This window comes from Aulonocara sp. 'chitande type north' Nkhata Bay, linkage group LG16, assembly GCF_057382095.1.
Source record: "Aulonocara sp. 'chitande type north' Nkhata Bay isolate Kocher_YH1m ecotype deep benthic linkage group LG16, A_spYH_male_GT1.1, whole genome shotgun sequence".
NCBI lineage: Eukaryota > Metazoa > Chordata > Actinopteri > Cichliformes > Cichlidae > Aulonocara > Aulonocara sp. 'chitande type north' Nkhata Bay.
The window spans coordinates 7,908,361-7,932,452 of NC_141359.1; the positions used below are offsets into that span (position 1 = coordinate 7,908,361).

General features: G+C 43.7%; 2 protein-coding genes across 5 annotated transcripts in view; one reads left to right on the plus strand and one right to left on the minus strand.

Moving 5' to 3' along the window:
- The first annotated feature begins 1,754 nt into the window (after positions 1 to 1,754).
- tsn (translin) lies at positions 1,755 to 5,236 on the plus strand. The gene is made up of 6 exons (XM_086267582.1): positions 1,755 to 2,050; positions 2,814 to 2,907; positions 2,993 to 3,089; positions 3,359 to 3,474; positions 3,561 to 3,640; positions 3,947 to 5,236. Exons 1-6 carry the CDS (start codon positions 1,862 to 1,864, stop codon positions 4,175 to 4,177), a joined length of 807 nt encoding a protein of 268 aa, XP_086123708.1. The 5' UTR covers positions 1,755 to 1,861; the 3' UTR covers positions 4,178 to 5,236.
- Positions 5,237 to 5,342: 106 nt separating this feature from the next.
- arhgef49 (Rho guanine nucleotide exchange factor 49) overlaps positions 5,343 to 24,092 on the minus strand; it is a 71,494-nt gene continuing 52,744 nt past the window's right edge. For all 4 annotated transcript variants that reach the window (XM_086266395.1, XM_086266396.1, XM_086266394.1 and 1 more), the window contains exons 3-8: positions 21,515 to 23,157; positions 15,679 to 15,874; positions 14,101 to 14,311; positions 11,545 to 12,134; positions 8,701 to 8,846; positions 5,343 to 8,377 (exon numbers count right to left, since the gene is read on the minus strand). In XM_086266395.1, the coding sequence (XP_086122521.1) occupies positions 7,549 to 8,377; positions 8,701 to 8,846; positions 11,545 to 12,134; positions 14,101 to 14,311; positions 15,679 to 15,874; positions 21,515 to 23,097 (3,555 nt within the window). In that variant the 5' untranslated portion in view covers positions 23,098 to 23,157 and the 3' untranslated portion in view covers positions 5,343 to 7,548. The remainder of the gene's footprint in view (positions 8,378 to 8,700; positions 8,847 to 11,544; positions 12,135 to 14,100; positions 14,312 to 15,678; positions 15,875 to 21,514; positions 23,158 to 24,092) is intronic.

Below are 24,092 nucleotides of genomic sequence, written 5' to 3' on the forward strand. Positions count from 1 at the left end.
GGGAAATCTGACGACTACAAGCGAACGAGGCAAACGTTTGGATTGGAGTTTGGATTTTGTTCTCACATGTTTCAGTTTCCTGCTGCCAACATTATACCGGTATTACCGTGAACGGTATGATATGGCCCAGCCCTAATTCATAGTGTATTCTAGACTAGTGGATCAGTTGAAGGGTCAGATGCATCTCTCAGCTCCAGTTTCAGAGCTGTGCTGAATTTTCCTCCCCTATTTCCTAAAGACATGACTTTCAGATACTGTTCATCTGCTGTAGATAGTTTTTAAGTCTGTCTACTTCTTCCACTTCTTCTTTTGTATTCCACTTGTGCAGTTTATCATAGATTCAAAGTGCCTTGAGTTAGGTGACTTTTTAAGTCCTTGAATAATGCATAGGTCAGTATGATTTTTTTTTTAAGACCAAACAAGCCTCAGAAAATGGTCCGGTGCAAGGACCAAGCTCATCCTAAGAAAGCCTGGAGAGCTATGCCTCAAGACAACTTAAAAAGTCTGATACCTTGCAAGTAAGATATAAAGAAACTGCGGGTGGCTCGAGAGTTTTGCAGTGTACTGTAGTTTAAAATACGAAATCAAAATTATAACCATAAAAATGGGGATAAATATTCTGACGTAATTGTGATTTAAACTACTACTCCAGTATTTTTGTTTTGTTTTTCATTTTAAGAGCGTTGAGCTAAAGACGTTTTTAACTCATAGTTTTTAAGACGGGTGGGTATATCTATATTTTTAGCAGTGTATGTATTTATTAGTGATGAAAATCCAAACTCTCGCACGTAATGAACGATGCACCTGGGGCTGGTAAGGCGGCGTTAACGAGCAGCACGCAAAGGCAACAGTAGCAAAAGTGCTGGTTTGGCGCCGTCAACAGGAAGGATAAGGTAATGCAGTGAGTCTGTCTTCCAGGTGGACCCACTGAGGTCAAAGAAGGGTCAAATTTCCTAACTGTAGACAAAACATTTTTTAGGCTCCCCCATATATCCCCATACTACCTTTAGCTTCCCTTACATTTAATAAGGGTTGCCTGTAATTGCACACCTGGATTTATTAGGTAAAAATATCACTTTCATTTTTTGGTTTTTTTGTAATAACAAGCTGTTTAAATTTAAGCAACCACAGCATACACTGAAGTAATGAAATAAGCAATGAACAATTATTAATCTATATATTTAAAAAAAACCATCTGTCTTCTACTTTTAAAACAGAAAAATGCACGATGACGCCGGCACACAGATTTGGTAGATATGGTTATTAGTGTGAGTAGGACAGAGCTCAAGAGTAAAATACGATACAAAATGAAGGAAAGGTGGCAGAAGCAATGGGAGGAAGAGAGGATGGGGCGATGGTTTTATAAGATCCAAAGGAAGGTGGGGGAAATGAGAAGTACAGGCGGAAACAGGAGAGAGGAGACGATTATATCTCGACTGAGATTCGGACACACAGGTTTAAATAGCACATTGTTTTTAATAGGTAAACACTGTACAGGGGAGTGACTGCAGTAGGGAACGGGAAACAATAGAACATGTTTTCTTGAATTGTCAGAGGTATGATATTGAAAGGAGACAACAGTTCAAAAAGCTGGACGATATGGACGTGAAGTTGGACTTGATTGATTTGTTTCGCACGACCTCTGTAAGTGAAAGTTATCGGGCTGTATTTTGGTTTTTAAGGCAGACCCATTTGTTCGAGAGGCTTTGAATTTTTTTTAATTATTTTTATTATTTTTGTCATTTCTGTCCACACTCCACACCAGTTGGTGGCGGTACTGCACCATTTTGCTGTTTGCCAACCGCCAGTAAACCCTATACAGAAGAAGAAGAAGAAGAAGAAGGCTCTGATTTATGCATTGATGACATCATCACCAGGCGCCAGCTGGAGGCGGAGATTGACCGTTCTCGTGCACGTTGATGTGTTGAATAGCTGCGGAAGGTTCATTTTCGGTATCAAGCTTACGGCTGGATTCAGAAGAGAAATGTCTGTCACCGAGATGTTCAGTTACATCCAGGGCTTCCTGAGCGCAGACCAGGACATCAGAGAGGTAAGCACGAACAGCACAGCGTTAGCTCACAGAGACTGCTAGCTAGCAGCTAACCAGAGCCGAAGACTTGTCGTTAAACGTTTAATGAAAATATTTAACCCTGGTAAATGGGACATTATGGTTTAGCTGCATCAGCTAATAAATTTAATTCAGGTCGATAACAGTTCGCAATAAATATCACTTTTACTGAAATCTAAATATCATCAAGCTCCAGTGTTTTTACCACGCTTGTAAAGCGTTTTCCCCCAACCAAAGTTAATTTAAAAATTAGTGAATTTAATGCGGGATAGCTTTAATTCCGAATATTGCTGATTGGTTGTGGCTGTATCGCCCTAAGACAGATTTTAAACCATTGAAAAATATACCCGGGTAAAATAGACAAAAAATAACATTGCCCATTAATAATGTAGAAAATATGAATGTACTGGTGAAGTACAGAGAAAGTCTTTGTGGATACAGAGAAAGCATGTGATAAAGAGGAACTGTGGCACCGTCAGGAATGGCAGAGAAGTATATGAGGGTGGTGTAGGACATGTATGAAGACAGCCAGACACAGGCGAGGTGTCCGGTAGGAGTGACAGATGAGTTCAAGGTGGGGCTGAGATTATAATAGGGATCTGGTCTGAGCTCCTTTTTGTTTGCAAGGGTGATGCACAGGTTGTAAGCATCTTAGGTATTCAAAGTGGCAAAGGTATATTGATTTTATTCGGACTTTAGTAGAAGCTTTAAACGCTTTGTTGTTCTTCATTCCCTCTTTTCACAGGATATTCGTAAGGTGGTTCAAACCTTGGAACAGACCGCCAGGGAAATACTAACAGTACTACAGAGTGTCCACCAACCAAGTGGATTCAAAGAAAGTGAGTGACCCGTGGAGCTGTAGATACTTGGATAAAATGATTTTTGAACCTCTGGTATGATAATCTTCTCTTTTCTCCCTTTTAGTTCCCAGCAAATGTGCGAAGGCGCGGGAGCTGTTCTGCACAGTCAGGACACAAATTGCTGAACTCAAAACAAAATTTCCTATGGAGCAGTATTATAGGTAGGAATGACTTTCTTCTCAACAATTACAGTTATCGCCATGATTATGCAACGCTAATGAGTTTTTGAATGTTTGTTATTTTGTTCATGAAACCAAAACTCGCAAAATTTTGCTGATAATGTGTTTTTAACTGTCTTGTTTTATTATTAAGTATTTTTAATTTATGTGCCTCTGGCTCCCTAAAGAAACAGGACTCACTGTGAGCAGGATATCCTTAAGAAATCAAGTGTTTTTATCTTTGTTTCTCGGCTTTCTTCTTCTCTCTTTAGGTTCCATGAACACTGGCGTTTTGTCCTGCAGCGTCTGGCTTTCTTAGCAGCGTTTGTTGTCTACCTGGAGAGCGAAACTCTTGTAAAGCGGGAAGAAGTGGCACAGATACTCGGGAGTAGGTACCACTTAATGTCATAAAGTCGAAGTCTCACTGGAGAAAGTCGGCTAATCTTTGCTTCCTCCTCTCTCTCCACCTTGTAGTCGAAGTGGTGCGAGAGAAAGGCTTCCACCTCGATGTAGAGGACTACCTGGCAGGCGTCCTGATCATGGCAAGTGAACTGGTGAGTTTACTGTTAATTGTTATGTTGCTACATGCAGTCATGTTCTATATATTAAATACATTCTAGGAATCATGAGGACAAGCACTTGATTGATTGATCATCAGCAAGTTTGAGCTCCTCTATAAAAGCAGAAGTTTTGCCAGTTTGCAGGTCTGGAGCATTCAGGTGTGTGTTTTGGGGAAGAAAGATATTATTGCAGTAATTTCTGTCCTTAAATCTGGTGGTAAGATTATTTCCAAAATGTTGTAAACAATGATTTGTTGTGTATAAGTTGACCTTAACTCACCATGCTGTTTGTCGATCCAGTCACGCTTGGCGGTAAACAGCGTCACAGCAGGAGACTACAACCGGCCCCTGCGCATCTCCAACTTCATCAACGAGCTGGACTCGGGCTTCCGCCTGCTCAACCTGAAGAACGACCCTCTGAGGAAGCGCTACGACGGCCTCAAGTACGACGTGAAGAAAATCGAAGAGGTAGTTTATGACTTGTCAATCCGCGGTCTGGCCAAGGAGCCCGAGGCCGCTGGTGAGAAGTAGAGCGGCGAGGGTGCGATTGGCAGTGGGAGAAGGAGGGCGTGGTGGCTGCCCCGCCCCCAAGCTGGGAACTCTCCATGGCTGCTGCAGATTGGAGACTTTACACCACCTGGAACATGAGAGCCAGGGATCTGCCTGAGGCCCCAGCAACCGAAGACAGACTGTGTGTGTGCGTGCTTATCGGCGTATATCTGTGCGAATGCATGTGTGAGACGTGCGTCAGGTGGATGGCAGTCTGTCGGAAAGGATGGCAGAGGCGGCGACGCCCCCCATCAGATGATTTACTATCAACGGTTTGATTTGTTGCTGGTTTTGGAAACACGTTCTCAGTCTTCTGATCCCTGTTAAACTGAGCTGGTTTTGCAGCTGTTCACTCTCTTTCGCAACAGTCAAATTTTTATTATTTCTTTACAGTGTATTGATGCTTAATTGTTTAAGATGGCTCAGAGTGAAGCGCTCCAGCCAGGCTCATTTATTCTGTCATTGTTTTTATGTGTTTACAAAGAAAAAAGAAACAAGTATTTGTGTTGTTTACCAGCATTTGATGCCCGGTGTTTCTTAGGACTCTGACTTTATTGTTTAAAAAAAACAAACAAAAAATATCTAGGAGCCTCATTTATAAAGAAGATGGTCCACTCAAACTTGAGATATTAAATCTAAAATCCATAAAGAGAGTAACAACCGATTCATACATTTTTAAAGTGTTTGAACTCAGAAGGTTTTGGATTTCCATCAGTAGCATTTATAAGCGAGGCTCTGGGAGAGGACGAGCCAAAGAAAAGACAAAGATGCACTTCATATGACATAAAGCTACTGTGATGAGTCAGGTATGTTCTTTGTTTTCATACAGCGCAGTGCCAACGTCTCTGTGTGTAGTACAGTGTGTCCATTTGTTTTTCATGGAGAGAAACATCTTGAAGGTTTGTTTCTGTTGTGGGCGTCCATGCTTCAGTTTGCTTCGATACTTTAATGTTGCTGAATGGTGTTTTTATATGGAAAAAAAATCACTGTTTTCCTTCTATATTGTGATTTTGTTTCAAATAAATTGATCTCAATTGTTCAGTGTGTGTTGTTGTCTTTGAAATCCTAAAGATGATGCGAATGATTCTGAGTACACACATCTACGTTATAAAAGACTTTATACAGGAAAAAACAACAACAATAAAGGTTGTGTTTAAAATCTTTTAATATAATGCACAATATATTACACTGAGGAAATAAAACGTCAGGTCTTTCATACACAAATGAGGAAAAGAAACTTTAATGAAACTCTGCAGGTTTTTTCTTTTTAAATCTGAAACTGCGTCCTCCAACAGTACAGGCGTATCGGTGTGGAGCTGAGCAGCCCTGCCCTCCAAAACACAGTGATCGTGCTACTTCATAACATAACAGCATTGGTCTTATCTGGTGGTTTTGGTTTCGATGGCTGGGTCGACTTTATAGTTTCAAAGTGCTGGAATCTGCTTCGGTCGACCAGAGTCCCTCTTTTACATCAAGTATGGTCAACAGTAATGACTGTGTAACAGAGTTTTTACCAGCGGTTACACTGGAGAATATACTATTACTGAATCATAATAATAAAGTGCATCAAACAAAATAAAGCTCTCTTAAATAATAAAAAAACAAAACACACCATGAGTAGTAAAAACACAAATTAGAAGAAGACACAGAGGATCAGTCGATCACATCAGCAGTCGGGGACTGTCGAAGGAATAATTATATTGCCTGTAAATGAATCTCGGTCAAGTGACGGAGAGCAGACGAGTCTATTTCAGAGGTTAATGCTACTATGACGGATTGCAAATACTTCAGTCAGTTTTCATTTAACAGTGATCAAGTACCAAGGCACAACAGCTCATCGCTAAGTCACATAACACAGCTGAAACTGCGTCACGACGAGATGGTTTGGATGCTTTTTCTTTGAGGCGTTTGTCGTCAAGGTAGCAGGCTTTTTCAACCTTAACGCCAGAGTTTCACAACAGAACCTTTTTTTTGGTCTCTCACAGCTACACAGAGGGTGGGATGGACAAGAAATGGTGGCATAACTGAATCAGTTAAAGTATTAAAGTCATAATAGATAGTCTATTAACAGAAAGTCAGTGATTCTAAGTGGTTTGTTTACTGAAAAGTGATATTCTTAAAATCTGAATATAGTGAGTCTCCTAAGAAGACTCTTAGGAGTTACTGATGCCAGACCAAATGATTGGTTGAAGAAACAACCAGCAAATCATTCAATAATACAAAAAACTGTTTGTTGATTCTCTGTTATTACATTATTACAACTGTGCAGAGGCCAGTGGTGGTCTCCACATGAGGTCCTGAAGCTGAGGTTGGAAAAACTCTGCACTTAACACACAGGTAGTGTTTGACGTCACCCGGTTTGACAGGATGTTCCAAGAAAGAGGACTGACGAGACTCTTCACAAACTGCTTTCATGGCACTTAAATATAATGACCGTAACAGAGGCGTCCTTAGCATTAGGGAAAGCTTTAGTCGTGCCCACCGACCAATCAGACTCCAGTTAAATGTGCCACATAAAACCCAACGACACAGTAAAGCAGGATTAACACCTGAACGCCAAAAGGAAAACCTCAGGAAAACGAAATGCATATACAGTAGCTACTTACTTTGAAACTGGCAGAGATTATTGCTGTTACGTGAGTTCTCACTGAAAGACGGTGACGCGTACAGGTCTGTACAGCCCGTTTTGAGAGGCTCTACTCCACTGCTTATCTGGCAGTGAAAGATTGCCCTACCGCCAATGTACAGTAGAGGGCGGCACACGGACACAATAGGGCGGTGACGACAAACGAAAACCACCGAACAAAAAGATGTGGACGACATTTCTGCCTTGAGAAATGTTCTTACGTCACACTGTGTTGTATTAAAAAACAGAAAAGAAACTAAAAAAATAAAGATGTTACAATTTTTCCCGTTGCAGTCGGTCATGTTCAGTCATGCTGTTCAACAGACACACGTTACTTACTGAAAAACACAGCTCTGCTTCTCCGAGAGCAAACAGTCTTTACAATCAAGGCCGACGAGATCGACCCAAGTTTTTTTCTTTGTTATTCATTTGGTCGTCCAACAATCTGACTTTGCTCTTGTAATGTAACAGTTTCAAATTAAATCTACATACATAATATTTTATGACAGTATGGCGCACTTACAGCTTCGTAACAAAAACAAAGTGCTTCGTCGTTTTCTTGCCCTCATGAGAGTCTGAGATTTTTTTCTCTCTTCCCTTTTTATTTATTGTTATTGAATTCTAATGAGTTATGACAGCGGAGTCACTCGGAAATGCTTCCTGTTGTCGGCTGATTTTTGCAGTAGGAGGTTATTTACAGTGTAACAAAGGTGAGTGGTGGTTAGTCTCAGGACCGCGTTTGGTTCGTGTTGATCATGATGTTGGGCAAAGCGTTACGTCTTTTCCTCCAGGTGCCCAAGTCCCGAGCGTACCTCTTAATCTGGTGGAACCACTGCTGGGTGCGAGATTTGTCAGAGGCGCGGAAAACGAAAGACTCCCGCCGGATGTCAAGCACCTCGAATGTGTCCTCGCAGTCAGGATCTGTCGACACCACGCAGTTCCCCAATCGGATGGGCTCTCTCAGCACTGTGAACTTCCCGCTGCTCTTGTCCTTGATCAGAACCAGCACTCCGTCCCGAATGCTCTCTCCGCCGCTTTCCATCTGATCCCCCCGAGCCACCAGGTCGGCGCACAGTCCCTCAACCGTCCGCTGCGTCCTCACCATCAGCAGGCTCTGGACGTTCTGGAACTTGAGAGCCTTGCTGCCCTTCTTCACCCACTGACCGTCCGCCGGCTGGGACAGCTGGAGCGGCCCCTCCATGACAAATCGCGTGTTTTCCCTCGCCCACCCCACCGTCTTCATCGACACCTCTCGCATCTCGATGTTGATGACCTCCCGGTTCTTGCGGCTGTCGCGGCGGAACGAGCGCAGGGACCAGGTGACCCCGTTGCCCTCCTGCTTGGTCTTCATGTTGATGTGCTCCAGGTGGGACTCGACCCGACTCTTGGCCTCACGGAGACGCGCGTAGTCGGGGTGGCACTCGGGAGTGACCTTAATGATGCGGCTCAACAAAAGCGGGTACTTGGTCACGCGCTGGAGGGGCGCCATAAGGAAGGAGCGCAGGTTCATACGACGCAGGGCTGTGTTGTCATTCTGAGAAACATCCAGGAAGATTCTAAAGAGAGAAGTGAGACAAGAGGACGATGAGAACGGAGACATTCTTACAGTCTGTGTATGTCTTTGGGGAAACTCTTAAAAACTTGATTAATGGAATCATAAGACAGCCTGAGTCATGGGTGAGCTGCAGTTCTGTCTAAAAATATGAATCATTGCAGCTCTGCTCTTGAAATAGAACATCTTCTGAATAAGTGATAACTCGCTGTCCTTTCCATTAAGAATTACACAGCACAGCCGTGGCAGGAACAAGAGAAAGCTCCCACAGCAATTTTGCCATCACACAGAGCCACAGGAAGACCAGTCCTTGTACTTTGTGTGTACCTTAGCAGCTCTTTTTCTTTCTCCAGTGTATTCAGCATGTTGACTGAGGTGGACTGCTGCAGACAGTAGGTCTGAAAGGCGGGCAGCATGTTGACAAACTCCAGAAAGATCTCTCCTATGTACACTGTCAGCAGATCTTCATCTCCCTGAAATCAAACCACAGGAAAGCAACGGCCTTAAAAGTCATTGTCCAAAGTGGTACGTGCAGACTTTATGCTTGGCTCTCGCCTCATCACTTCACACAAGGGTACTAATTAGTGAGCATAGCAGTTATCAGGGAGTGACAGTAATACTCCCAAAAATTATTAGTCCCAGATATACCAGCTGTTTTAAGGTAAACTTGAAACAAATGGTAACTAAGTACAGTATCATACAGAGAGCATTTTAAGACTCATGCTTCTCACTGAGAGAAGCAGAAATGAAACAGAGCTAGGAGAGACACCCTTCAACTGTGATATGAGCGTTGATATTTAGAGTTCTTCCAACAGAAGACGCTTTGCAACTTCCCTGTTTGTGGCGCATGTGCTTGAACAGCATAAATATGTAAATGACTACCTACACATAACAAATGTCAGGGATTTTGTTCATGTCTTATGTGTCTGAAAGAAAGAAATGATCAGCTGATATTTCAGAATACGCACAAACAAAATAAATAAGTAATAAAAGTACCAAAAGTGGCACATATACCGTTTTCTGATGACTCTTTAGACCATAGGTGTCAAACTCTGGCCCGCGGGCCAAATTTGGCCCGCAGCCTAATTACATTTGGCTCGCGAAGCCATACCAAATTATTATTAGAGCTGGCCTACTGGTATTATACAGCTAATATATATATTGTTTAGTATTAAGCTTTGCTTGTTCCATATTCAGTTTTTCAGCAAAACTTGTTTGAGTCCATAAGAAAAGATTCATTCTTAAATCTGGAGGAAGATTTTTTTTTCCAATAAATATTAATGTTCCAGTTTTGAATTTTGGCCCACTGTGTATTTGAGTTTGACACCCCTGCTTTAGACCTTTAGTCATTTGAAATTCAAGGTGGCCGACATTTTTTAAGAAGGCTGTTGGCTCTCCTTCTTTAAATTTCTTTTAAGAAAATTTCTTTCTTTAAAGATAAGTAGAATGATCTTAATGCTTGACCTTAAAGAAACTTATTTTAGTAATAAGAACTTTATTTATGGAGCATTTTTCAAAACCCTGTGTTACAAAGTGCTTTATGAGTCTGGAATTACTTTTTTTCTAAACAATTTGTAAACAGGGCTGTAGCAACAAAGCTTGTACTTTTGTTTCAGACACATCTCCTGGATGGACTCCTGCACTCTTCACTGTTTAACTCTCACCACTGGCTAAAGCTGGCTCAGGATCTTTCTGACCTGCTCAGAAGGTTAGCAGTTTGATCCCTGACTTCTATACTTAAAGCTTACCTGGCAAGACAATGAACTTCAAATTTCCCCTGATGCATCGACTGGAGTATTTGTGTGTGTGTGTGTGTGTATAATTAAATTGTATGTGCGAGTGTAGTGCTTTGAGATCTCAGTAGAAGCACAACAGTGCTGTATAAATATCAGTCCATCTACCTTGCGTTGTACTATATAAGGACAGAATGCAGAGGGATGATAAGTTAACTGAATTAACTTCAACTAACTCTGATTTATAAAACAGACGTTGGTGACATCATTGCTGTCAAACTTGTTGATGAGGCACTAGGTGTCTCTGTTTTGTTGTACTGTGTTATGCAGACACTAATAGGAGGGTAATAAGCTCCAAGAGCAACACCTGGGCCCAGTGAGCTGGGCTGTAAAAGCTCCCTCCCTCCTGCAGTGACCATGTGACTCCCAGGCTCGGACCAGCACAGCCACAGTGTGTGCTTCAGGTTTATTTTATTATTTGCTCTCCAGCCACCCATGCATGCTCCACACTGCTGACTTTCTGATAAACACACACACTTTTTAGTTTCATTATATTTTTGCAAGTAAATTGTAATTCCCTTCATCTTTTCTCCCTCTTGCTGCTGCAGCCAGTGAGCTGGGCTGTCAGCTAACTAATGTTACTGACTTGTTAGTGTAGTTATATTTGGCTCACAGGAAGATTGGACCAGCCAAAGGGTAAACAGTGCAGAGACACGTGTGCCAGGTTAACCGGTGATTCTAAATCAGCAGCAGGGTTTAGATGCGAGTCTGAACGATTATTTTTCACTCTTTGTTAGAGTGCCCATGGTGTACCCAACCTCTCGCCCAATGTCAACTGGGATAAGCTGTTGAAGAGGCAAATGTTTACAGTTATCAGTAGCACTAACGCTCCTTAGCTTTAATGCTAACCACTGATTTGTTATGTGTTAAGCCAAAATAAGTAAAAAGAAGACTAAAGTGCTCTGTATAGCTGAGACGATGTCCAGAATTGGTGATACTTTACTGCAGGCACTATCATCACTACACAAACAGTATACAGTCACTCATTGTTAATGTAAGCATATTCTTGAGAGCATGATTAATGGTTCCTCTCCTCTACTTGACAATAAGTGACCTTGTTTTCGTCGTCGCTGTGAGAGAAACAAACATTTTTACCTGCAATTGCTTTGAGTGTATACATGTAAATGCGTGTGCTTAAACTTGTGGTTCTGATGTTTGTACTGAATCTCTAAAGTGTACTTCTACATATATCTGAATTTGGACTCAGTAACAGTTAAAAAAAGAAACAATGGCATTTAATGACATTATAAGTGTGACCCTTAAGGTGAATTATGCAACAACAGGAGATGTTGAAATCCGTTTGTGAGCCAGAAGATGCCAACTTTGCTCATGCACAGCTGGTATTTATGTGTGTTGAGAGACAGAGAGTGTGGGTCACCTGGTCAAAGGCCTGATCGATGCTGTCCTGCAGGTGTTCGGTGAAGCGTTCATTGACATCTATCAACTCCTGAACGTTGCTGAACACCACGGCGAGCTGCTCAGCGGTCAGCAGCCCGGCACTCTGCATGGGGCAGTAAAACTCCTCTTTGATGATGCGCAGGTCCTCGCCGTAGCTCGACTCCGTGTTCAGAAACTCCAGGATGGCTTCCTTGCGTTCAATGCGCAGCTTGGAGCAACGTTCGCACATGCGCTCTCCCCGTTCTTTCGAGGCCCCGTCCCTCAGTCCACAGTCCGGACACGGTCTCTGGGCCTCCCAGGCTCTCAGAGAGGCCGACGGTCTCTTCCAGGTGCGGGACAGACCCGGCCCGATGCCGCTGTCCACTCGTTCCACGTCGGCTCCCCGGCTTCTGCGGTAACGGCGAGGCTCGTTGTCCTCTTCGTCGCGCTCATCGCTGAGGCCCACCACTCCGCTGTCTGCACTCAGGCTGCTGATGGTGCTCCAGCGGTGTTGTCCGGTTCGAGTCACGCCCAAGACTGCCTGGCGCTCCTCACCGGGAGGCTCTGAGCGACCACGAATTGCTGCGGGTGCTGGGGAGAGGGATGTGAGGATGATCAGATTCATTAGCAATCAGAATGTTTATGGATTTACCCTCCAGTTTTTGTCAATCAAATAAACGCAGGTTTCTGGGAAAAGGCCAGCAAGGTCATCATTAACATATGTCGTATTGATGGACTTCCTTTGCCCAGCACTAGTGTAATGGGTCTTCAACTGACAGGGAACATAAGCGGGTAGTTTGTGTGTGTGTGTTTGGTGGGAGGACTTGAGGACAGGGTCCAACGGCCATAATGTTCAGTGACAAGCAAGACTCCAAGTTGCATAAGGGATGTAAAAACAGAACAAATGTATTTCTTAAAAGCCTTTTTTTCTTTTTTAAAAAAAGAAAAATGGGATGGGATGTCAAATGCCAGGCTCAGCTGGAGGCTCATTCACAATTTATTTGGATTCACCTCATGGTGAGGTCAGAGGTGTAATGAGGACAAAGAGTTCTGTAAAGGTGCTGGCATTTGTTCACAGGAAGGAAGCATCAAGTCAAATCCCATCACACAGTGATGGGGTCAGTGCCATACACCATAGGAATATGTGCAATGTTTATATGTTGAGACTGTATACAAAGATAGATGACCTGAAAGTCCCCCAAAAACAAAGCCAAAACATCTCAATCACCTCTTTGTAGATGGATGAACCCCACCTGCTCCATGCTAGCAGACAGGAAATAGGCCTAAATACAAACCATCCAGCTTTGTAGGCGACTGTCACTGAAATCAACTGAGTTTACACATGAGGAGTCGTCAATGAGATGGCAAATAACTGAGAGAAACTGAGGGCTTAAATAGACTGGATAATAAGGAAGAGTTGAAACAGGTGAGAAAACATCTGGAATAAATCTAACTAATGACACAGAGGAAGTAGAACTAAACACAACGCACAGGACCAAAGACTAAAAGAATAAAACAGGAAACAGGCACAGGGAAACGAAACAATAGCAAAAGGTCCAAATTGACAACACTGGGTCAAGGATCCAGGTACCCTGACAGAGACAGCTGTAGTGGACATCACAGGCTCTGATTGCAGGTACGTCTCTAATAACCCCAAAATACACCAATCAGCAGTATTCTTTATAACTTTTGGTACAAAATCAAAGCTGAGAAAAGTGGCTACAATATACTGAAGTTCATTCACACTGTAAGGTTACCTACATAGCTTTAAAAAAAAGTTGAGAGGCCCTTTTCCCCAAATTTAAAGTGCTGTTGCCAGTTTTCTAACTAATCATAAGATAATGTTACCTGCCATTGTGCAGTTACACTCAACAACCCACAGCAGTTGAGATGTACATGATTTCTAAAAATCATTTCAAAAACACAGAACATGGACAAGATTTTAATGTCAAAGGTATTATATCTCTTAAAAGTCAAAGTGATACAGAATCCAGAAAGCTTTACTGACATGTAGGCTTCCAGCAGCCTACATGTTAAATAGCTACCTGCCCCCTGAGTTATGTTTTATTTTATTCATTAGGGTCATTCGACTCGAGCTTGGAAATATTTGTGTGGAAGCAAAGTAGAGGCAATAAATGTAAGTGTTTTACCAGTTGTGAAGAATCTCTATTTTGGTGACATTCATTAAAAATGACCTTAGTGATGTTGGCTGGAAAGTTGGATTCAAGGATGAAGGAAGCATCACGTTGATTAGTGTGTGGCTCCTGTTTGCTGAGGTAGATATTTGAGCAACACACACATATTCTTAATAGTTGCATTTTTGTTACAACCCAAACACTTCCAACCAGATTTGACGCATGGACATCCTTTGATGGAAGTTCACCAGTCTGTGTCGTTTCAGCTGCAGTGACACTGAATTTTTTGTTGAAGTCGTCCTTATTTGTGGGATTTTCTTTATCCAAAGTAGCTCCATTTAATTTAACTAAAACCTCAGCGGATTACACACTTAAAGAGGAAGAAGAAGGAACACGATGTGGCACACCTGTTATGCACTTACCACTGTCTCTGTCTCTATCGCGATCTCGACGGTGGCCGTGGAGTCGAGCGGCGGCGGCAATCTTCATCTCCAGCTGCTTGCGCTTGGAGGCGTCGGCCGGCATGGGGTCACTGTAGTGGGGTCGCAGGCGGCACTCACGCTGCGCTCTCACCGTCTCAGCCAGCTCATAGGCTGCGTCCGAGCTGGAGCGCCTGCAGCCCAGACTAGCGTGCTGCCAGTTGGAAAGACACGTGTGTCAATCAAATGGTCGTGTTGCTATAGCAACAGGTGAAAGAGGGCAAAGCTCTCTGAGGTACTAAAGGAGGCAATGACAACAAGACTGAAATTCCAGCTTGCGTGTTTCTGCGTGTGTGTGCCTGTGAGAGCAGTTACCATGCACAGTGTCACCATCTTCACTGGCATGACATCATTACATAACAAATTTTGGTTATCGCTCTGATCCCGGCTTGTAGCACTGACAAGAATCCAAATTTCACAGTCAGTCGCAGCACTAATCGTCTTCCAAGTCTCGTAAAAAGGCTGTAAATTCAGCGAGGCCACGCTTTGAAAATTCTGCTCTTATCGCAACTTCAAACCACCCAGCCTTGAAGATGGGAGATATCCTCCAGATGACAAATTCTTTAGAGGTTAAAGCAAGGAATTCCCCAAACACTGCAGCATTCAGCATGGACAAACACTCCTCGAGTGATCTCTGAAATTCTTTTAGGGTCTCTCAAGCCCCTGAGAATCAACCTGAGATATAAAGTTCAAAGGTCATACCTATAGCATCTTCCTCATCACCCCAAAGGCATCGTCAGCATCCCCTATAACATCCATATAATGGCTTTAAATTGCCCATTATCTTCCTAACCGTAGACACGAATAGAGCAACTAAATATGACTGAAAGGTGCAAGACTTCCATCGCTTCACACAGCTCGCAGCTATTGGATAAAATGAAGGAGAATAATTCATATTCTACTAAATTATCTAATAACACCCGTTTGTCTGGTAAATGCAGAGGCTGTTAATTTAAAATAAAAGAAGGCAAGAAAGAAGCAAACGCACCTCGACATCTGTTGTCTAAGCTACCTAACAGCTGCTGCAACATGCAAGCGAGGTATGACTCCATGTCAGTCCGGCTCTTCTGTTCTGGTCTGCAGATGCAGAGAGGAGCATGATGCTAGCTGCAGCTGAGCCTGGTGTCAAGCTGCAGCCAGCCAGCCAGCAGAGAGAGAGAGGAGGCACGCAGAGAGCAGGAATGGAGCGCTCAGTTACCAGCAGCAGCTCACTGCTGGAGGGGTGCTTAATCCTCCTTTTTTTTTTCTTTTACTGCATCCTCAGTCGTTGAGCTGTAGCAGGAAGACAGACCGCTGCATGCTTGTTCTCAGCAAATACCTCTGCATCAGTATATGTGAGGGATGTGCATGTGTGCGTGTCGCAGTCCCCTTGCTTGTCCCAGTCACCGATGAATACCAATAGATCAGCGCGTTTCTGCACACTGCGAGGCAACGGCAGAAAGCAGAAGCAACCTAAGGAGCGCACGGGGAACGCTGTTAAGACATGAAAAACAAAAAAAGAGAGAGAGAAAGAATCCTTACGCATTCTCCTGCTTCCTCTCTTCCTCCTTCTCCTGCAGGTGCTTCTTCGCCAGCCTTGGCTCCGCAGGCCGTTGCCGACGTTGCCATGGCAACGGCGGAGGGCTGACAGTCGGCCGAGGGGGCGGTGATGTCACAGCCTCCGTCCCGGTCACCTGACAGCCTGACGGGGGTCTCGGCGGAGATCTCTGCACTGCAGCTGGTGAAGAGAGGAGGGAGATGGACGTAGAGAGGAGGGGAGGGAGAGAGATGGGTGAAGAGAAGGGTGGGAGATTGGGAGGGTGGGGAGGGGGGGGGGTGAAAGGGAAGGAATAGAAAGCAAAAGGATAAGGGGGATAGAAGAAAAAGAGGAGGGAACAAGACGTGTGGGAAAGGTATTGAATGAAGGAAGAGGGGGAAATTATAATTCTGGCAGAGCCCTCTTCTGCTTACAGCATCTCTGTCATTCATTACTCCTCAGTCTTCCTTCTCCAGCTCACATGCCTTTCTTCTTCCTGCTATGTCTTCTCCACCACCCACCCAACCACCACCTCCTCCTTTACCCACCCAGACTTCCAAATCAATCCCTCTCCTCTTTTTGTGGCCACCAAAGCCCACCCGCCAACCCTAAGCTCCTCCTCAGGAGCACAGTAATTAGGCCCACCAGCAGACATTAACACCTGAACCCCACGGACCACGGGGACAATGCCTTTTCGCGGCCACGCACAAACACGTGGAGGCATTATAGTTTTCTTTCATTCCTTTGTCTGACAACTGGGGATTCGTTCTTGCTGCACACAGACAGCATGAGATCTGTGACATCCCAAAAAAGCACACAGTGACAAACTGCTGCACAGGAATTTCACTACACTGGAAATTGCATATCCTTGAACACACAAACCACAAATACATGCCTGTGGGGACTTATACGAGCATTTGTAATAGCAGAAAACAAACAGACCAAAGCAAATACAAATCCACCACAAGATGTGCACCTTAAAAGTGGCCAGGGATCGTTGTTGTGATTCACTTAACGCATCAGTGAATGAGTACAATGAGTTTATTAGAGCTCGTTTACACTGAGTTTATTAGGGGACATTTACTCTACGGCCGAGCCATGCAGTAAATGTGCCCTACTCGGAGAATGGACTAAAACAACTTAAAAGCTAATTATACACAGGCGGCACAAAAGTGCCCTCCAAAAGTCGCTATAAAATCTAATGCTGAACTGCACAACTTTATGCCAGCACAAGAAGTCTGCACGTTTATGTGGTCAACCTTTTAACCTTTATAAAGGCTTAACATTCGGACTGGTAGCTGGTAGCTATCTGCAAGCTTCATAACTGGACCCACTTGTAGTTTCGGTTCCTTGTGAAACATTTTTAATATTATTATCTGACAAATAACTTTGTTTCCTGTGTGGTTAATTTTTCTAACAGTTTGTTCAAGATTAAATTTTAGTAATATTTGAATGTGCTAGCACTGATTAGCAAGTATCTGTGTCTGTCCGATACTGTCTTTGCATGCTACTTGCTAACCTAGCTAGCAAGCTAGTTAGCTGACTAGCACTTTCTCCAAATATGGTCATTTCTGGCTCAACAAAACCATCACACTGAGGCTTGGAAACAGAACTTCACAAACCAACAGGTACTTTCCTCTTTTATATACAGTCTATGTTCATTCCTGGCCTACCCTGTTTATTCCGTCCCTCTCTCTAAGTCCTTTGTGATTTCGTGAAGTCATTTAAATGAAGTGTTAATAATACAGGAAATGTTGATTTGTGGTGTTTTACATTTTGTTTATGCCATTAACTTCAGGAGAAAGAACCAACCGCTATGCTGTATATTGATTTTGTTTTTTCAGCACTGTTAAACTTCACGGTCCATTAGCCACGTGTGGATACTACCATATTACTGCAATCATTGTAAAAAAAAATGTTGTGACATCAGTTTGACATATTTTTATATATATTTTACTCAAAATAAAGGTGTTTGTGATTTTTTTTTATTAGCTACGCGAGCTTAATTGCCCCAGGGATCACAACCCATAACGGAGTCTCGATGATGTCTGGGCCCTCACAGGGAAAGACAGGCTGTAAATTCCTGATATACTGACTTTCTTCACAAAGGCGTGTATTTGACAAGAACAGAGGATGGTTAGTCTCAAGAATTTGACCCAAGAGTTTAGTAAAACTGGCTCGAGCTTTACTGTAATGTTGAGTGAAATGTCTTCTCCATTGTGTTTTAGTAACAACAACAAAGCATCAATCAGCCACAACATTAAAACATTAACTGGTAGAATAAATAAGATTGATTATGTCGTTATACGGCAGTTTTCCTTTGGGAATCTCTGAGAAAGCTCTACACTGACCCGTCTTTTAATCTTCCCAGACTTAAACCTCTTTGAGTTTTAGGTCTGGGAAGCACAGGCTTGTTCTACACCCTGCAACCCACATCGACCAAAAAATCCCTGCCAAGGTCCTTCGACACCACAAACAGCCCAACGGTGTCTGAAAACCAACTGGTCACAAGTGAGACCCACACAGTAGGTATATCAGTGATAGCCACTACTAAACTTACATAAATAGAGTAGTCATAGTATGTATTCATTCAGCTTGTGAATGCTTCATTACTTGTTTGTTTAATCCATACATTGATGGAAAATGGTAGAAAAAATAACTCAAAGATATTAATACGGCAAATAACCAATAGAAAAATAAGAAATTCATTGGTGTTCTCGGGGCCCAGAACCAGTCGATTCATTGTTTCAGCACCAGCTCTGCTATTAAATTTCCTTTGGCTTCTCTTCAGCGTGTGTGTGCTGACTTAACACGAGGTCTTATTACTCTAATGGTTCTTACATAACAGTGTCTTTCTGAGTTCTGTCCCTCCCAAAGCAGTTAAACTGCTGAGCCCTTTCTGGACATGTCGTAAAAAAAAATGTTTTCAACGTCCTTCATATGCTGCGTGGCAGCTACGTGCGCTTCAGCTCAACTACTTTCTTCTTTGCAGATTAAATTGCATGAAACTCTGGCAACCTGCACGTTGTTTCTCAAGAAACACCAGCACAGCAGATGAAGATGTCCAAATCAAAGCGTGGCAAAAAGCCCAATACAATTAATCCCCCGGCTCTGAAGCATCCGATCGCTTTCCCGTTGAACAAACTGTCATTAAAATGCATTTCTATCACAGTATTAGCTGTCACACTCTGGATGATGCATGGGATCCAATAACCTGTAGTTTAATTTATCAGGAAACCGCTGCATGTGATAGATCAGCACTCAACACTGCACGGCGTGACACCAAAATTAGCCTGGCTGTCACCTTCACTGATCCATCTATCTCTCAAATTAATTCATTTTGAATCTGATTGGGCGAGTGCGATCAATTGAGACGAATACACAGAAAATAGATATAAATAAAAATAAAATCTCATACACGCCTTCTTCTTGACGTCTCTATATAACACTATTACTGCAGAGTGCAATTAACTCAGTGGTGCAGCTTTATGCTTCAGCCTATGAAAAAACGCTCCCAGGTGTAATAATATGAATATTACTGTAATAGCGCAGCTAAAACACAACGCCCTGCACACCTAAACAAAGAGACTCGCGACGGACGTCAGATACCTCGGGGTGCAGCGATCACACAGCATACTGTCATGTTTAATTAACTAATAAATGTCCAAGTATTAAAACATTCACAGAGCCTCGGGCTGTATTTAAATCTCAGGAGAGTGCGGGGTGTGTTGCATTATGGGTGCTTTTTTTGTACATAAAAGAAGAATCTGCTCCGGATGCTGGAGATGTGAACGGGCTTTACGAGCACTGTAATACTGCTGACAGCATCAGCTGAGTAATTGATTAGTGGACCGGGAGACAGTGAAATAGCTCTGCAACTGCTGGACTGACTGTCGGGAAATTTTGCAGGGACATTCAAACTGTTTCCTTTACTGTCACTGTGATTTTTGGGTTTTATTCAAAGCGTTCAGAATTTTTTAGGAAAGAATGCCACAAAATTTTGTTGCAAAAACCAACGTCTCTCACTTGCCTCATCTCTTCATGCTTCGTATAGCCCCATGGTCAGGTCAACGTCTCTCTAAAAGTTTGTTTAAAGAGTCTCAGATTCTCAGATTCAGCTGTTCTTTGTGTTTAGCAGTATTAAGCAAATATTCAACTAAAACCAAAAATGGATGTGAAAAACAATGCATACATAACTAAAATACATTTCAATTAAAGAGGAAATATCCTTAATTTTTGGTATTTGTTAGTTTGGCGAAATTTGTTATCACAACCTCCCCGATGAGGCTCTGATCGACGAGTTTATTGAGACTCTGGATGTCTGCAAGACTGTGAGTCAACTGCTTTCAAAAAGTTCTGCTTATATTATAATATTTATACTAATTTAACTTAAAACTTGTCTCTCGCATTGGTCATAAATACAATCATAATTCAAAAGACTCAAACTAACAAAGAATAACTATAATAGCTGTAATGCTCACAACCAGTGCGACCAAATGCAGGTCCACTGAGCTGCTAGCTAATACTGGTCTTGTTATAAAGATTAAAGGAAAAGAAACAAGCCTGCTGAAGGCATCACTTGGAGCATCTTTCACGCTTTTATAGTCTATAAAGCCTGATCGTAAAAATAAAGTAAAATAACTGTTAGTTGCAGCCTTAGACTACAGCTCTGCTCTCTTACATACTGAACATATTCTGTATCTATACAATCGCACACACGCAGCAGATATTTTTCTGCTGCCTTCATGCAGTCATCCATCATTCTTTCTAGCAGTGCAGACAAAGGAGCGACAGTGAGCGGAGAGTCCAGACTGGCAGGGAAAGATACCGTCTATCTCTCATTTAGCAAAACCAGGCAGTTGGGGGGTGGGGGGGAGTTTATATTTCTCAACTGACCTTATCAAGCAGCTCTTTGTTCGGGGTCTAATATTTACACTGCAAGAAGACCTAAATGGGTGCCCAGTGCTGTAAAACACACCCTACCCTTGTTTGTCCTTGATCAGAATGAACCACAGTGGAGTGAAGCCTGCATTTATTTAGCCAACAGATGACACTGAGAGAGGAGAACCAGGGAAACAACAAGTCTGCGTCCTCCAGTCTGTCACTGCCTCCTCATGCCAGGCTCCCGCCCACAGTCTCGTCTGCAGAGCCAACCCTGTTAGCTCCGACAGCTGTTATCACAATAACTGAGATAAATCAATAACACAACAGCACGTGCGGGCTTAAACAGATGGACGGGCATACACTGATACAACGCTGGAAGTGTACCTGCATTTACTTTACAGATAAACACTTCAGCGGTTGTAAGCCCCTACAAGGATCGGATAATGTATATTGTGAGATTTAATTTCTCCATTAGAAAGATTTAACTGGATTTTAAAAGAATGTGCTTATTTGTAAGCACCACTGTATGTACAAAATACACTTTGCTGTACTAGTACTGCAAGTTAAGAGTTAATCATAAACCTGTTCCTTGAGCCCAAAGGTCTTGTGTGTGAATGTGTGTGTGAATGGGTGGATGACTGGATATGTAAAGCGCTTTGGGGTCCTTAGGGACTAGTAAAGTGCTATATAAATACAGGCCATTTACCATTTACCATTTGATCTCTAATAAATAAGGATATATTCTAGATACATTATGTATCTTTGGTTGTGATGGAGCCAATATGTGTGCAGGTGCATGCCAGACAAATAGGGAACAACTCCATAGTCATGGTTGTTCCCACCACTATTATGCAATATTATGTATTTTAACCTATAGACAACATGTTAAGTTTAACTTTACAACAACTAACACATACACAGCACTCCTCTCTCTCCTGCCACGCCTCTTCCACTAACCTCTTCTTGATCAGGTCCAGTGCAGAGCCAATGAGACCATCCTTCATCTTATAGATCTTGGCTCCATAGCTAGACAGTTCGGTCCCGTCCAGCAGAAGAGCAGGGCAGCAGCTGGAGGGTCGTTCCCACTTCTCCCTGCTGAGCGGAAAGGGAACTGACCCAGCAGGTTCCAGACTGCTCCTCCTACGCTTGGCACTCCCATCATCCCCTCCTACGTTGCTGGCCTTTTCCTGGGCCGAGCCACCCTGGGGCGGCAGGGGTGAACGTGGAGAGGGCCCCGTGCGGATGGGAGAGTACGTGCTGGTGTCAGAGATGGAGGAGGGAGCGGGAGCTGCAGTGCCGTTAGCGTTCACAGTGTTGAATGTACGTTTCTCTGAGGACGTGATGGCCTCGGGATTTTCTCTCTGCTTTTCGAAATGAGGGTCTGAAAGGATTATCGCACCATCTGATGCTCCTAGGTCTTGCTGAAGGTCAGCTACAGGTTTTTCAGATCGTGTAGCATCCACTGTGGACTCAAGGTTCTGCTTCCTCTCCATCTGCCGCATCCTCTTAAACTCCTCAAAAGTAGGTATATGCAAGCGTCCCAAAGGAGGTCTTCGAGGCTCTAATGTAGAGTCTGATCTGCTTCTGTTACCTGAAATACTGTCTGTTGTGTAGGATGTCTTAACTGCCTGCTGGGTGGATGGGGCGCTGTGGAGAGCCAGGTTGGGGCTACTATTCTGCCGACGGAGCTGTAAACGCCTCAAGACCTCCTGTTTTATCTCCTCTGGGCTGGTGATGCGCATTGTAGTGGGTGGCCTGGAAACAGGACCTGTTGACTTCCCGTGATGCCCACTGTCTCGTTCCATGGGTACAGCGCACGGGGACACCGTAGGACGCAGTGGGAGGGGCTTCAGAGGCTCAACAGCTGACCTTGCACTCTGAAGGCGGAGTTTCTCTCTTAGGCCCTTCCTCGCATCCCATTCATCCACACCACTTGGAAACAGCAACTGAGGGAAGAGTGGCAGGTCCTTCCTGGGCAGTCCGGGTCGAGGGTAAAACGCCAGGCTTTCTGGGTTGGGTGCCAGCCCATGGGAGCTGTCTGGAGACCCATCATACCAGTGGCTAGTGGAGGTGTAGCGTAAGATAAACTCACTGTCCACGCTCCTGTAGGGAGCACTGCTGAGCGAGCACAGACCAGAATCTGCCAGAGTGTTCCAGTTTAAGTTCTCCATACTCCTGTAAGGCCTGCTGCCATTGCTTCCAGTATGAATGCAGGCTGCTCCCTGACCTGGCTCCATCCCCAGACCGCCCTGTTGGCCGGAACAGTACCTGAGCCCCAAGTTTGTAAGCAAGGTGCTGCTGTTACACCGGGCCATGAGGGGAAAAGGTGGACCATGAAACCCTGGATAGTGAGGGACGCTGGTTCTGTGCCGGGGGAAGGAGGACAGTGGGTCAGGAGACAAGGGGAGGTTGGCGATGCAGGGCTCCACGTCCATGACGAGGTCGAGCGGAGAGGTGCAGCCAGCAGGGGAGCCGGCAGAGGCCGCGACGGAGGAGGTAGAGGGGTAGTCACATGGCGGGGGAGGCTTCACGTCTGGCATGGCTCGGGGCAGAGCGAGCGGCCCTCAGACGTGCAGTGAGCTGGTACAGAGATCCACAGCCTGCAGCAATGAAGACGAGAAAGGACAGAATGTCTTTATTCATGGACCCAAGCAAGAAATTGACAAAATGACTTCACATCTTGGAACATTAGCTCACAGCCTCAAACGTGAATTTCATTACTTTAGATGTTTCCTCTATCATAACACAGCTCAAAATTGAAACATTACTCTTCAGTGTAGATTGTAAAATGACCTTTTAGTACAGATCAGTCTTCTTCAGCCACATTGGCGACTACACAGACCACATGTACTGGATGACCACAACTCTGGACACAGAGACAGTGTCTCTGAAGCCTGGTTCGTTCACCAGAGTAATCACATTTATATCATACAAATGGCGTTCTATCTGCCCCCTTGGGATATTTCTTTTTTTTCCTTTCTCTGCGGCAAGAATAATAATAGAGGGATTATTGCCTGGCTTTTCGGCTATTAAAACATGAGATTGAGAGACAGATAGTGGAGGATAGTGAAAAAAAAATGAGAGAACCCTAGTAGATGAGACAAAGATGAGACAGATGAAGAGGAAATGAGTGTGATGTTAAGAGAAAGCAGTAAGCTGAGGGGACAGTAATGAAGATAACTGCCTGGCAGTCCACTGGCGGATGGTTCTGCTTTTTTCCTTCAGACTAACCAGACAGTATAGCTGCAGATTAGCAGCCAAGACAGTTGGCAAGATGGCACCGGGTGTACTGTGGCTCTGTCGCTCTCTTTAATGAGTACAAATAGCAAGTTCACCGCCCAATACAAATTCTCATTCTCCATATCTCACATCGGGTCTACATCACAGTGAGTAGCGCAGGGTCATGGCTGTGATTATGACTATGGTTATGAAACAAGGACTCAGAGGGCTCATCCCTGATGCATTATGTGAATAATAAAATCCAAATCATCTCCAGACTCAGATGCTCTCAAATGCTAAAGCACGAACAGGCCGC

Bases quoted from the DNA above. Each gene is read 5' to 3' on its own strand.
- tsn (XM_086267582.1), top strand. From the start codon at position 1,862: ATGACATCATCACCAGGCGCCAGCTGGAGGCGGAGATTGACCGTTCTC. The intron at 2,051-2,813 runs GTAAGCACGAAC...CTCTTTTCACAG, and splicing joins CAGACCAGGACATCAGAGAG to GATATTCGTAAGGTGGTTCA. The intron at 3,475-3,560 runs GTAGGTACCACT...TCCACCTTGTAG, and splicing joins AGTGGCACAGATACTCGGGA to TCGAAGTGGTGCGAGAGAAA.